We start from the raw sequence: 13823 nt of genomic DNA on the forward strand, positions 1-13823 counted from the left end.
ACTTAATGCAGCTGGTGGCCACACCAGATACCGACTGTTACTTTTGATTTTGACCCCCCCTCTGTCCAGGGACACATTATTCCATTTCTGTTAGTCACATGTCTGTGGAACTTGTTCAGTTTATGTCTCAGTTGTTGAATCTTGTTCTGTTCATACAAATATTTACATCTGTTAAATTTGCTGAAAATAAACGCGGTTGACAGTGAGAGGACGTTTCTTTTTTTTGCTGAGTTTATAATCTACTTCGAAGTGCTCACTGTAAATTGAGAGAACATTATACAGACAGAATAACAAAAACATATTCTATAGCCTATGTATGAAATGGTGTTGATCCATTGTAGAATGCATGTTCAACAGGTTGAAGTGTTGTCAACTTAGAGCAGTCTAGTTCAATTTAGCAGCCCTTGAGCTCTCTCTAGTGGACACACATGGAACAGCTTTAAGTCACGAACAAATTTGTCCAGAAGGCCTTTAAGACATTTACTATACATACAGTGATTAGATTGATTATAGTGTAATCACTACTTTAAAAACATATACAATACCAGTCAAAAGTTGACACACATACTCATTGAAGAGTTTTTTTTTTTTGTGTGCAAAGCTGTCATCAAGGCAAAGGGTGGCTACTTTGAAGAATCTCAACTATAAAATATATTTTGATTTGTTTTAACACTTTTTTGGTTACTACATGATTCCATGTGTGTTATTTCATAGTTTTGACATCTTCACTATTATTATATTATTATACAACATAGAAAATAGTCCAATTAAAGAGAAACCCTTGAATGAGTAGGTGTGTCCAACCTTTTGAATGTAGGTGTGTCCAACCTTTTGAATGGTACTGTATATTTCACATCACACATCTTCAGAAGGGATACAATCATTAACAGGCATTGAATTAGAGTGTTTGTAAGGTGTTCTTGTTTTGTTTTTTTATCATCAGATTGAATTATTTTATACAGAATATCCTTGTAACTAGAAGTGGCTCTCTGCTGGCTTGAAATGACATGACATGTGGTGTGTTCAGACTGCTTAAAACACTGACTATCACATCAATCCCTGAATCCTACTTTGTTCCAGTTTCTTATCATCCTGAATAATAAAAAAGAGAAATCCACCTCCTGGATTCCCAGATCAGCAGACATCTAGTGTCAGTTTGACACTGGTGCTGATCTGCTCTCTACAGCTGGGGGACTAAGCCAGGGGCCTGATGAGGGCCCTTCCATATTAAACAGGCAGATTAGACACGTTAAACGGAGGGCAGCCTGGAGAGGTGCTGTTACCGAGACCTCCGGGGTCCTGCTGCTCATCAGGCAGGTACGGTAGTGCAGTCACACACACACACACACACACACACACACACACACACACACACACACACACACACACACACACACACACACACACACACACACAGCAGGAAGGAAACCTCTCCTCTCTCCCCCACTGCCTGCTCTGCCCCACTGTCTTCCTCTCCTCACTGACCTCTTAGTCTGCCAGCGTCTGCTGCCGCGGTAATGCTACCACCATTCCCATCATGCACAGGGGCATACGAGCTCCCATGAGTCCCCACACCGCTCCCTGCCATCTGCCGTGATTTATAGAAAATGGCCGATGATTTATGGCCTAGTCATCTCACAATGAAGTTGTTTTCTTTCATTATGGCGACCTCCCGACCCAGCCGCCACTCCCCTGCATGCTTGGGGACATGTGTGCTAATCATACACCATAAAGATCTTTAAACAGAAGGGGGGTTGGCCGGGCAGTGGAAATGGAAGGGGCTTTAATAAAATTAATTTCAACAGCGTGTGAATACTAATAGAGCCGAGTAGAGCAGACCTTGGTGGCGGCGTGTCGGAGATGAGACGCGGCCACCGCAGAGAGATACCGGCCTTAATGAGACTGTTTTAGGTTATTAAGGACGGTGGAGACGAGGTAGCTGCCTGACAGGCCACGCACCGTAGCTACTGCACCGTTTCTCCTTCAGCTTTTGATCTCAAATTGAAAAAGGACCTTTTTGGAGTCTTGGGTGAATGCCTAGTTAAAACTGGTATAAAACCTGGATGTCTCAGTGGTCACACATTTGCCCCAATGTTAATTTAATCATATGCTGCTGATTGTAACAAACAATACAGGGAATCCACTTCAAAGCTGGCCAACCTACTAACACTTTTATTTTATTTTATCACTAATGATGCAGGTGGCGATAGTGTTTTTTCCACTCTTTATTGGTGAGTCTTCAGATGACTGGAGAACGCACACAAACCAAGGATGAGGCAGTGACAAATGAGCGTCTGCGGTCTCATTGCTGATCCACCACATCCCTAGTGTAATGGTCTGTGCCCTCTATCCTACCCCTGATTGGGGAAGGCTACGGTGCACCTGTGAGCCCATAAGAGCAGCAGGACAGCTAATAACTGTTCAATTCAACTTTCAGTTTGCCTCCTCTAATGCCGTGTACAATGGCACGCGGTGCCGCGCGGTGAAACGCCGCTTCCCATTCGTTTTCAATGGAAGGAACGCGGTGAGAAGCAGAGAGGGCAGAGGACCGTGGTAGCCTACTTTTGCAGCCAAAATTATTTTAAAAAATATATATTAAATAAATACACAGAGGATGCTTTTTCCCTCTCAACAAAATGCAAAGAGCGCCATCTGCTGCTATTCCCATGTCCTGCAGGAGATTTTTTTCCCTCCCACATTCTCGGGAAGATACTGTATATCTGCTCTCAATTTATACTTCAAATATACAACACATGTGATTACATGCTTCGGACAGGGACTGAAGCCGGTTTATTTCAAGTTTAAATTTCAACAAATTCAATCACGGGTGAAAGAAGTGAACAAAACATGAAATATGTACAGCAGTCATAACACACAGAAAATAGAACAGACGGCATATAAATATAGGTACGGGAGGGGTAAAACAATGACTGAAGCTAAACAGAAGAAGCACTGTAAGTGGTTCACAAGGAATAGAACAGCCAAGCCAATATTACATTTGTGGGAAAATACTGCCATATTGGCTTTATTTACAGCAGCCTTGGGATGCATCCCAAATGGAACCTTATGCCCTATATAGGGCACTACTTTTGACCGGGTCCGACAAGGGTAGGGAATCGGGTGCCACTTGGGACATAACCTTGGTCTTCGACGCAACACCTTTCCCGTCTAATTCATGATGTATAATACAGCATTTCGAAATAGGGGCAAAAAAACAAAACAATTCAAAAGCAGTATTCAGAAGCTATTAGTATGGATTAATATTGCAGGTATACTGTAAAAAAAAAACTAAAACAAGGCACAAGCAAATACACACTCAAGATACATGGCTTGAGGATAATAGGGTTTGGTTTTTGATACAGGCCAGTGTGTGCACACAGCATACAATTACAGTATAGTATACAATGTTTGGTCTGTTAAATCAGCCCTAGCTTGGTAGCTGTGATGGATATCAATAGTGTGTGTGTGTTATATAATACAAGCTGACCAGACATTCATAGATTAGAAGCAACGTTTCTTCAACATAAAGTCGCAGTTGGGAATGTTAGTTAATCATGGAGGTTGCTGGGTATAATATTGCATGTTCCCTCGCATGCAAACGAGGTCTCTCTCGGACTCTCTTTTTATAACAAGTCTGTGAATCAATGATTAAAAGTACTGTACAAAACACTCGTTTTGAGTTTCTTTTTTGATTCAATTGCAACAGGCAAGTCTAACAAAAGAAATACTGTGTTTTGTATTTGACAACATTTTGTACTTGGTCATAGCCATAGCTGATAAAATTGCTGAGTTCTCACATTTGAGAAATAGAGAAACATTGTGCACTGTTACAGTACATTTTAACAGTCAATGTAGTGAAACTGTACTACAGAAACAGTAAGGCCCGATAGTGTTCTCAGTAACACGCCACCTTTATCTGGACTTTTAACAAGGGATGGGCTCAATTCCTTTCAATCAAATCAGGAAGTAAACTGAAATTGCAATTTCATTTTTATCCCCATAGACAATCATTGAGGAAAATTGGGAATTGGAATTTCTGAATGGACTGAATATAAATGGAATTGACCCCAACTCTGAATTCTTGTTCTAACCGAAACAACTGTACCTTTAACCTTCATAATAAGGAGAGTAAAATACATGAGGTTTAACGCCATGATTAGTATTTCGAAAGCAGCAGTAACATTTCATAGGTGCGCATAAAAATGACATCTATACATTTCAAACAAGGATGGTTCACTTACAATGGTCATTTACAGTGCTTTGACAAAGAAGTTTATCCAAGTAGTTGGATTTTTTGTAACTAATTCATTATTGCTGGATTCAATTTAAAATACATATTTTTTTCCCCCTGTCTTTAAATTGTAAAAAATAATAATATTTGCACTGGCACTTAAAATGTCCTTAGATCATCGACTAATCCGTCAGATTGTCATTGTCTCTCTACTATGTGACGAATAGGTACTGCCCATATTTCGATTTTAGACTAAATATTTCACATTTGAAAATTCTAGGACTCTTACATTTGCAAGAATACTTCAGATCCCAGTAGTTTTGACTCATTACAACGTGGCCCGAATGTTAAAGCACAAAGAACAGCAGACTCAAACGCCACCAACTCAACCAATAACTCCCCTTCCATAATAATAATGTATGAAGGGTGAGACTGTAATCCTTGTGAAAAAGGAAAACATTCCTTCACTAGTTGTTGGGCCCAAACCACAGTCAAAACACAGGTGTTACACACAGAAGCAGTTTACAGAGGCTTATTCACTGCATGTACTAATCATTGGCCAGCCAAATGATCTTCTCCCACTAATGGAAATGAACATTTTTTTTAGATTCTCACTAAGAAATTCTACCGCTTCACAAGGATTATTCTTTAAAATACAGGCTTAATAAAAACATAGCATATAAGAACAAATTCTTCAGACTGCAAATACTACAGAACAATTACTATCAAAATCTCCATTTTTAAACTGCCCCTTTACAAATAGCACGTTTCCAAATAAGCCCATCTGTCCATCGCGAGTAGGAACAGAGGCAATGAGGCGGCCGTGTGCAGAGCGACACTCTGCTTCCATCAACATGAAATCCTTTCAGACGGTTTAAAAAGGACTCCGGTTTCATTCAAAGCTCTTTACATTCATTCGACTAGGTCTGAAGTAGTGTCGCATTCGTATCTTAATAAAAAAAGGTGGAATAAACGTATTTACAAGACGACAAAACAGAAGGAAATAAAATACTGATTGCAACAGGCAATAGGGTTTCCCAACAAGGAACAGCCTACAGCCTTTATTAGAATACATTAAACCACAAGGAGGTCTGGAAAGAAAGATTGAGGCACAACTGTTTCCCTATCTGGGTCACGTTCATTAGGGCACGCCATGGAAAATATTTCAAAACGGTAAAAAGAAAAGAAAATTAGTGTTTCTTATTGGACCAGTAGTCCAGGTAGTCCAGGTAGTCCCTTCCTGTTTCATTCTGTTTTGCACCGTTTGGTGCCCTATGAACATAACCCTGTACTGTATGTACCTGCACACACATGGATGAAGCCGGAGGGCCATGTTCATTAGTATGAGGAGATGTCTGAAGAGCTGCTGCTGTTGCTGGTGGACGTCTGGGCTCTCTTTATGTACAAGTTCAGCAGCTTCATCTGATGGGATAGTAAAGACGCTGAATGAAACCAACACATCCCAACAAGACGATTCAAGATCTTGAAAAACATTCTGCGACCAGTAGATCTTGAAAAAAAGAAGAAGACATTGGCCGAATCCCAAATAGCACCCTATTTCCTAGTGCACTACATAAGGAATAGGGTGCCATTTGAGACCGACCCAGACAGGGTGCTGAGATGAGAGAGTAGCGTACCTTGCTTCCTGTTAGCTGGGCCAGGTAGGGCTTCAGCTCTTCACCGATGACAGAGTAGACAGCAACCAGACAGAACACACTGGCCTTCCTCACACTGCTCTCTGTGTTGTCATACCCCTGTACAGAGAGACATCAGAACAATATTAGACATACACCGAGTACAGCAAACATTAGCAACACCTTCCTAATATTGAGTTTCAGCCCCCCACCCTTTGCGTCAGGGCATGGACTCTACAAGGTCTCGAAAGCGTTTCACAGGGATGCTGGCCCATGTTGACTCCAATGCTTCCCACAGTTGTGTAAAGTTGGCTTGATGTCCTTTGGGTGGTGGACCATTCTTGATACACATGGAAAACTGTTGAGTGTGAAAAACCCAGCAGCGTTGCAGTTCTTGACACAAACCGGTGCGCCTACTACCGTACCCTGTTCAAAGGCACTTCAATATTTTTGACTTGTCCCTTCACCCTCTGAATGGCGCACATACACAATCCATGGCTTAACATTCCTTCTACAACCTGCCTCTTCCCCTTCATCTACACGGATTGAAGTGGATTCAACAGGTGACATCAATAAGGGATCATAGCATTCACCTGGTCAGTCTATATCATGGAAAGAGCAGGTGTCCTTAATGTTTTGTATATACTCAGTGTCTAGACAGTGTGGCATAATCCCAAGGACAGAAAGTCATTATCTTATGTAACTAAACCCCAAGCATCAACACTTTACTGGAAGTAGATGCATATCAAGTGCTTCTATTTAAAGTAGATACATTTCAAGTGCTTCTATTTGAAGTAGATGCATATCAAGTGCTTCTATTTGAAGTAGATACATTTCAAGTGCTTCTATTTGAAGTAGATGCATATCAAGTGCTTCTATTTGAAGTAGATGCATATCAAGTGCTTCTATTTGAAGTAGATACATTTCAAGTGCTTCTATTCTGTGTCAACTAATCAGTAAGCACATCAACAAATCAACCAATGGACTAACCAATCATTCAACTTGACCTATAAAGCCCTTTTTACCTGCAGTAGTCCTGGTATGATGTCAGGCAGCAGCTGGTGCAGGGACTCCTTGGTGATGCGTTCGATCACCTTGGTCTGCATCTTGATGGAAGCCAGGTTGATGGGGTAGTCAGCTGTCTGAACGATGGGACACAGCACCTTGATACACTGCTCTGGGTGGATGGAGCCGGCCAGGGTGGAGGCTGACTCCTCTGCTGCCCGCACAACCTGGGTAGAGAGGGAAGGGTAGAATGAGGAGGGTGAAATGGTTGATCATGGAATGGATTCATTTTGGTTTATTAGCTGAGAAGGGTACATGTAGAGTACCAGTCAAAAGTTTGGACAGACCTACATATTCAAGGGTTTTTCTTTATTTTGACTATTTTCAACATTGTAGAATATTAGTGAAGACCGAAGAACTATGAAATAACACATGTAGTAACCGAAAAAGTGTTAAACAAATCAAACTAGATTTTATATTTGAGATTCTTCAAAGTAGCCACCCTTTGCCTTGATGACAGCTTTGCACACTCTTGGCCTTCTCTCAACAAGCTTCATGAGGTAGTCACCTGGAATGCATTTCAATTAACAGGTGTGCCTTGTTAAAAGCTCATTTGTGGAATTTCTTGAGCCAATCAGTTGTGTTGTGACAAGATAGGGGTGGTATACAGAAGAAAGCCCTATTTGGTAAAATACCAAGTCCATATTATGTCAAGAACAGCTGAAATAAGCAAGGAGAAATGACAGTCCATCATAACTTTAAGACACGAAGGTCAGTTAATACGTAAAATTTCAAGAACTTTTAAAGTTTCTTCAAGTGCAGTTGCAAAAACAATCAAGCGCTACGATGGAACTGGCTCTCATGAGGACCGCCACAGGATAGGAAGACCCAGAGTTACCTCTGCTGCAGAGGATAAGTTCATTAGAGTTACCAGCCTCACAAATTGCAGCGTAAATGAATGCTTCACAGAGTTCAAGTAGCAGAAACATCTCAACATCAACCGTTCAGAGGAGAATCAGGCCTTCATGGTCGAACTTCTGCAAAGAAACCACTACTAAAGGACACCAATAAGAAGAAAATACTTGCTTGGGCCAAGAAACACAAGCAATGGACATTAGACAAGTGGAAATCTGTCCATTGGTCTGATGAGTCCAAATTTGAGATTTTCGGTTCCAGCCACTGTGTCTTCATGAGACGCAGAGTAGTTGAACGGATGATCTCCACATGTGTGGTTCCCACCGTGAAGCATGGAGGAGGAGGTGTGATGGTGTGGGGATGCTTTGCTGGTGATTTATTTAGAATTCAAGGCACACTTAACCAGCATGGCTAAAACAGCATTCTGCAGCGATACCCCATCCCATCTGGTCTGCGCTTATTCATTTGTTTTTCAACAGGACAATGACCCAAAACACACCTCCAGACTGTGTAAGGGGTATTTGACCAAGAAGGAGAGTGATGGAGTGCTGCGTCAGATGACCTGGCCTCCACAATCACCCAACCTCAACCCAATTGAGATGGTTTGGAATAAATTGGACCACAGAGTGAAGGAAAAGCAGCTCAGCATATGTGGGAACTCCCTCAAGACTGTTGGAAAAGCATTCCTCCTTAAGCTGGTTGAGAGAATGCCAAGAGTGTGCAAAGCTGTCATCAAGGCAAAGGGTGGCTACTTTGAAGAATATCACATATATAATATAACACCATTTTCATTACTACATGATTCCATATGTGTTATTTCATAGTTTGGATGTCTTCACTATTATACTACAATGTAGAAAATAGCAAAAATAAAGAAAAACCCTTGAATGAGTAGGTGTTCTAAGACTTTTGACTGGTACAGGCGAGGCTATTAACTCAAGATGTGTAGACTTAGAATGTCCTCTAAAGCAGAGCCTCATAAACAGAGACAGCGAGTGAGCGCTACCTCTTTGTGGGAGTCTTTGTGTGCCTCCAGAGTCTTCATGATGGTGAGCTCTGCATAGTTCTTGAAGCGGGCTGGCTGGTTACGTAAGATTTCCTTCAGCACTCGTAGTGCCAGGGCCCGGATGGTGTGCTGCAGGTTGGGGGAAAAGGACACGACATGCTCAGAACCAACCATTCAGAGACAGTGGAATGAAAAACAATGGATTAAAACATCAGATTGTGGCATTGCTCCCAGGACAGGAGTTTACTTTATCTCTCCATCCATCCATCCATCCATCCATTTATCATTTCCTCCAGAGTCCTTACATCTTGGTCTGACAGGGTCTCCAGCAGCAGGAGCAGCATGGTTTTGAAGTGTTCCTCCCACACTGCCAGGCTGTCCTCCCGGGCTATCTTCAGCAGCTCCACCAGGGCTCCTCTCCTCTCCTCTGGCCTCTCACTGGGGTTAGACAGCTCCTTCAGCAGCTCACCCGCCTTTCGACGACCACAATAGATATTAGTCAGTGACCGCTGAATTACATATAGATCACTAAATGGAATTTGATAGGATCTCCATGGCCGTGACTTCATAGTGTTATTATGTAGCTATAGTAAAACACTGAAAAGATTGTTGTTAAATGAATTAAATCAATCACCAGTTCCAGCTGCTCCGCAGGGGAACTGTTCTTGGTGTGCAGCATCTTGTTTTCTCCACCACACTCTTGGCGGCCTGCGAGGAAGAGGGTTGAGAGGGGGGTGGGGGAGTCTTACCTTACAGCTAATATATAGCCTATTATAAAGAGGGTGGTCCAAGCCCTAAATGCTGATTGGCTGACAACCGTACAGCACGGGTATGACAAAACATGTATTTTTACTGCTCTAATGATGTTGGTGACCAGTTTATAATACCAATAAGGCACCTGCGTGGTTTGTGTTATATACGACACCTGGGCCTTATTGCTTAAAATGTTTTATGACCATCCAAAATGGCACCCTATCCCTATATAGCTCACTACTTTTGACCAGAGCTACGTAAGGAATAGGGTGGTCAAAAGTAGTGCACTACATAGGGAACAAAAGGTGCCATTTCAGACCCTTGAGACAGCCTCACCATCTCGAAGCTGCTCCACGTCGTCCTCGTACACCGTCTCTTTCAGGGCAGCCTTGTCGTAGGCGCTGATAGTGTCTGTGTAGTTGTAGGGGTTGTAGTCGCGGCCCCGGGGCCCGGAGAAGGAACGCGGGGAGGGGGTGTTGAGTAGGGAGGTCTTGTTGTCCAGGGCCGTGCGACCCCCGGGCCCCTCCACCACGTCGGCACCAGTGATGTGTGATGCTGTTCCAACACCCGGCTGAGGAGAAACAAGACTATTGTTAAAACGTAACATAACAAACGTAGAGTTTTATAAAAATAACTAAACATATGTCCATTCTAGAGAAGATACAAATATTCACCAGAGAGAACATTTGCCAAACAAGTGCACTTGTTCACTTCCCCCTCTGGATTTAAAAGGAATGGGCTGTGGGAAGACACTCCCTCTAGTCCATTCTAACACCAACCCAAATATTGTAAATCAATGAGCGGGAGTGAGTGAGTGAGTGAGTGAGTGAGTGAGTGAGTGAGTGAGTGAGTGAGTGAGTGAGTGAGTGAGTGAGTGAGTGAGTGAGTGAGTGAGTGAGTGAGTGAGTGAGTGAGTGAGTGAGTGAGTGAGTGAGTGAGTGGAGAATATTAGGGAATTGCCAAAGCCCCTCACCGTGTCCTCTCTCTTGCCTCTGCTCGGCTCCATGAGGTCCTCCTGACTGCGGAAGCTGAAGTTCTGGATGGCCTCAGTGACGCCTCGCAGGGAGCTATAAATCTGATCGGTGTTCAGGTTCTCTGTGTCGTACTCCAACATGCTTCAGGTCACACCGGGAGGGGAGGGTTATTAATCAAGTATGACACTTACATCACCACCACAGGAAGAAGACATCTGCCCAGTGGGCAAAAGCGGGGGGGAAAAACTGGTTGAAACGACGCCATTTTATTTCCCCTAGTACGTAAAGATGTCATTTCAAGCAGTTTCTCATGTAAAAGATCAACCGTGCATAACAGGCGTTGACAGAGACAGAGTGGAACAGACTGGGGAGTCAAGGTGTTAATGTGGTGAATCCCCCGAAATGTGGACACATGAGAGCACAGATTGCTGCTGCGGAATGAAAAGAAAAATTAAAGAATGAAATGAAAGGAAAAACAAAAGAGACCGTGGGTTAGGGACAAATCAAGGATGACACAGCTATGTGACAATGTACCTGGGAGAGTAAGCACTTCGTAGGGTCTTCAGGGAGGGGGCAGCAGGGGTGGAGGAGAGAGGAGAAGGGAAGGGAGGGGGGTACTTTGACAGGCCATCGGCACTCCAACCCCATAGCCGACTGTAGTGTGCCCAGAGCACGGCAAGGGAGGGAAGGAGGGAAAGAAAAGGGGGGATAGAGGCGCGAGGGAGAAAAAGAGAGACGTGAGGAGGGATCAGAGCCGAGCGGGGGGGGGGCGGACTACTTGTTGTCGTTAGTTAAGTTAGTAGTGATGTAACCAACTTCTACGGTGTGTTGGGGACCAGGTATTAAAAGGTTACGACGTCAGACCTACCTGGGAGAGAGCGCGCCCCCACGGGAGCAGTTGGTGGGAGAGGTGAGGGGGCTGCTGCGACTGCTGGGGTGGCGAGGCGGGGGAGGAGTCCGTCCCATGGTGCTACTGGGAGAAGCCTGCGGATCACACAGAATCGGAGCAGGTACAGTACATTATAAACTGGGTGGTTCGAGCCCTGAATGCTGATTGGCAGACAGCCGTAGTATATCAGACCGTATACCACGGGTACGACAAAACATTTATTTTACTGCTCTAATTACGTTGGTAACCAGTTTATAAATAGCAATAAGGCACCTCAGGGTTTGTGGTACATGGCCAATATAACACGGCTAAGGGCTGTATCCAGGCACTCTAAGAACAGCCCTTAGCCGTGGTATATTGGCCATATACCACACCTCCTCTGTCTTTATTGCTTAATCATTTGATGCTATACCAGTATGTTTAGATTACAATTGTCCATGTTACAGCAAGCAAGGTTTATGTTGATGGCTAACGGTGCCATTGAGAAGAGGACCTTCCTGAGCAAATTCCCTACTCTTCTTCTCGTGGTGAGTAGATATTTGGGATCCAGCCATTTTAGCCCTGCTCAGTCTCATCCTCTCGATGACGTTGACTAGGCGTGAACGTCAGAGTCAGGTCTTACCACTCCGGTGTTGCTGGAGTTCCGCAGGTGGCTATGCAGCAGTTTAGTGGCTCCGTCCTGGAAGGTCTTGGGCAGGGCCCCCAGCAGCATGGTGAACTCTGGGGTGTTCAGCTCAAACAAGGCGATCAGAACCACCTGGGCCGCCTGGAGGTCAAAGGTTAGAGGTTATCAAAGAGGGCGTTCACTTTTCCTCCACTAACAGTGATATGCGATATCACGCAACAGTGAAGTGCCTATCAAGGTAATGTTTGGCCCTTAGAGAAGAGAGGGAACATTCGACAAGCCCATTCTGCTCTCACGGAACCACGAGTCACATCAGTCAACGTTCTGGCGAACACATGATCCATATGCACCGAACGGAAATACAGAAGCACACATTTGTTGAGGTTCGGCTAGCATTCAGTTAGTCAGGCGAGTTAGAACCAATGTCAGTTCTTGTAAACCAGTTCAAGAACCAGCATCGCAATGCTCTCGGGTGAAATTCCATGCATGTTGGTCAACCAAACCTGGTCACTGCAGATAAACAAGAACTATGAGTAACAAGTAACAGCAGCACAGGCTATTAGAAAAACACAATATTACCGCACATTCAGAGCCATTGTGTTGCCCATTACCACCCCGTCGCATAAAGGGGCAATCTGCAGTTGTGACATAAACGGTTTGACTTATAAGTACCCAAATATTAGCTTGTATAACTCCATTGTTTGTAAACAAAGTAAACTTAAAACAAACACGGTATAGCCTCAAAACACAGTTAAAACTATAATTTTGATATCATGGATGGTTAGTCCTTGCATCCCCAGCTCGGTCTATGAATTTGAGAGTGGTTGCATTTCTCCAGCCCAATCTCTCATCTTTTTTTTTAGCAAAACAGTGTTGGGGTCGACACCTTGTTATCTTTTCAACTGCTGATTGCCCCTTTAACATTCACTCATTACGAAGAAAACTTTGAAAGCAGAAACAAGTGTTCTGGCTCATTCAGAGCCATTTCAGTTCCCATTCCCACCCCTGCACTGCCCTTTACATCCCCAGTTATAAAGCAGAAACAACTCTGTGTCTGCCAGCAAGGCGGAGTTGGATTAGAGACAGAGAGCCCAGGCTTGAGGAAGTTATGTGAGGCAGACTGCAGACCGTGCAGCTGACTGATGGGTCGGGGGGGCTCTACTACCTGCTTGCACCTCTCCTCCACGTTCCCCTCTCCAGGTAGAGAGGCTACGGTGGTGCTGGGCCTGCCTGACAACTCCTCACCTGCCCAGCTATGGTGGAAGCTCTGGGGTTGGGGGTCGACCGACGGGTAGGGTGGGGAAATGGTCCGTTTAAAATACAAAAATAAAAACAACCAAAAAAGGGATAAAGCCAGCAAACAATAGTTATTTTAGAGCTTCGGCTGATCAGTTGAAAATTGTCCGGCTGGTTAAATCTGGGACATTTACAGAAATGCTGATTAATGTGCATTGTCCCTGTGAAATACAAAGTCAAAAAAAGAAAGAAAGTCTGACGCTGTTGCTATGGAAACAAAAAAAAACAACTCGACCCACCTTCCGGACGTCGGAGCTCTTTGGTTCCGTGGTCCAGGTGATGATGCGGGAGACGGCCAGGCGCGTCTCGCTGGAGTTGACAAAGTCTGCGGGGTCCATTTGACGGGCCAGGCACTCAATGTACCTCAGGATGGCCACCTTGACCTTCAGGTTGGGGGTCTGGGTCTGGTCCACGATGAAACGCATCAGGATGTTAAACTGCTGGTCGAACGGGAACGAGTCCCTGGGAAAGAGAGAGGAAAAGAAATAGAAAAGG

General features: G+C 44.0%; 1 protein-coding gene across 11 annotated transcripts in view; it reads right to left on the minus strand.

The window, feature by feature from the left end:
• Window positions 1–2754: 2754 nt before the first annotated feature.
• LOC124011410 (CLIP-associating protein 1-B-like) overlaps window positions 2755–13823 on the minus strand; it is a 43231-nt gene continuing 32162 nt past the window's right edge. For 5 of the 11 annotated variants that reach the window (XM_046324760.1, XM_046324759.1, XM_046324758.1 and 2 more), the window contains 11 exons: window positions 13568–13790; window positions 12030–12173; window positions 11387–11502; window positions 10518–10659; window positions 9881–10115; window positions 9426–9499; window positions 9097–9264; window positions 8792–8920; window positions 6891–7097; window positions 5869–5985; window positions 2755–5653 (listed from right to left, as the gene is read on the minus strand). In XM_046324760.1, the coding sequence (XP_046180716.1) occupies window positions 5570–5653; window positions 5869–5985; window positions 6891–7097; window positions 8792–8920; window positions 9097–9264; window positions 9426–9499; window positions 9881–10115; window positions 10518–10659; window positions 11387–11502; window positions 12030–12173; window positions 13568–13790 (1639 nt within the window). In that variant the 3' untranslated portion in view covers window positions 2755–5569. Of the gene's footprint in view, window positions 5654–5868; window positions 5986–6890; window positions 7098–8791; window positions 8921–9096; window positions 9265–9425; window positions 9500–9880; window positions 10116–10517; window positions 10660–11052; window positions 11173–11386; window positions 11503–12029; window positions 12174–13197; window positions 13300–13567; window positions 13791–13823 lie in introns of all 11 variants that reach the window. The other 6 variants (XM_046324751.1, XM_046324749.1, XM_046324754.1 and 3 more) reach the window with 2 other exon arrangements.

This window comes from Oncorhynchus gorbuscha, linkage group LG23 (assembly GCF_021184085.1).
Source record: "Oncorhynchus gorbuscha isolate QuinsamMale2020 ecotype Even-year linkage group LG23, OgorEven_v1.0, whole genome shotgun sequence".
Classification (NCBI taxonomy): Eukaryota; Metazoa; Chordata; class Actinopteri; order Salmoniformes; family Salmonidae; genus Oncorhynchus; species Oncorhynchus gorbuscha.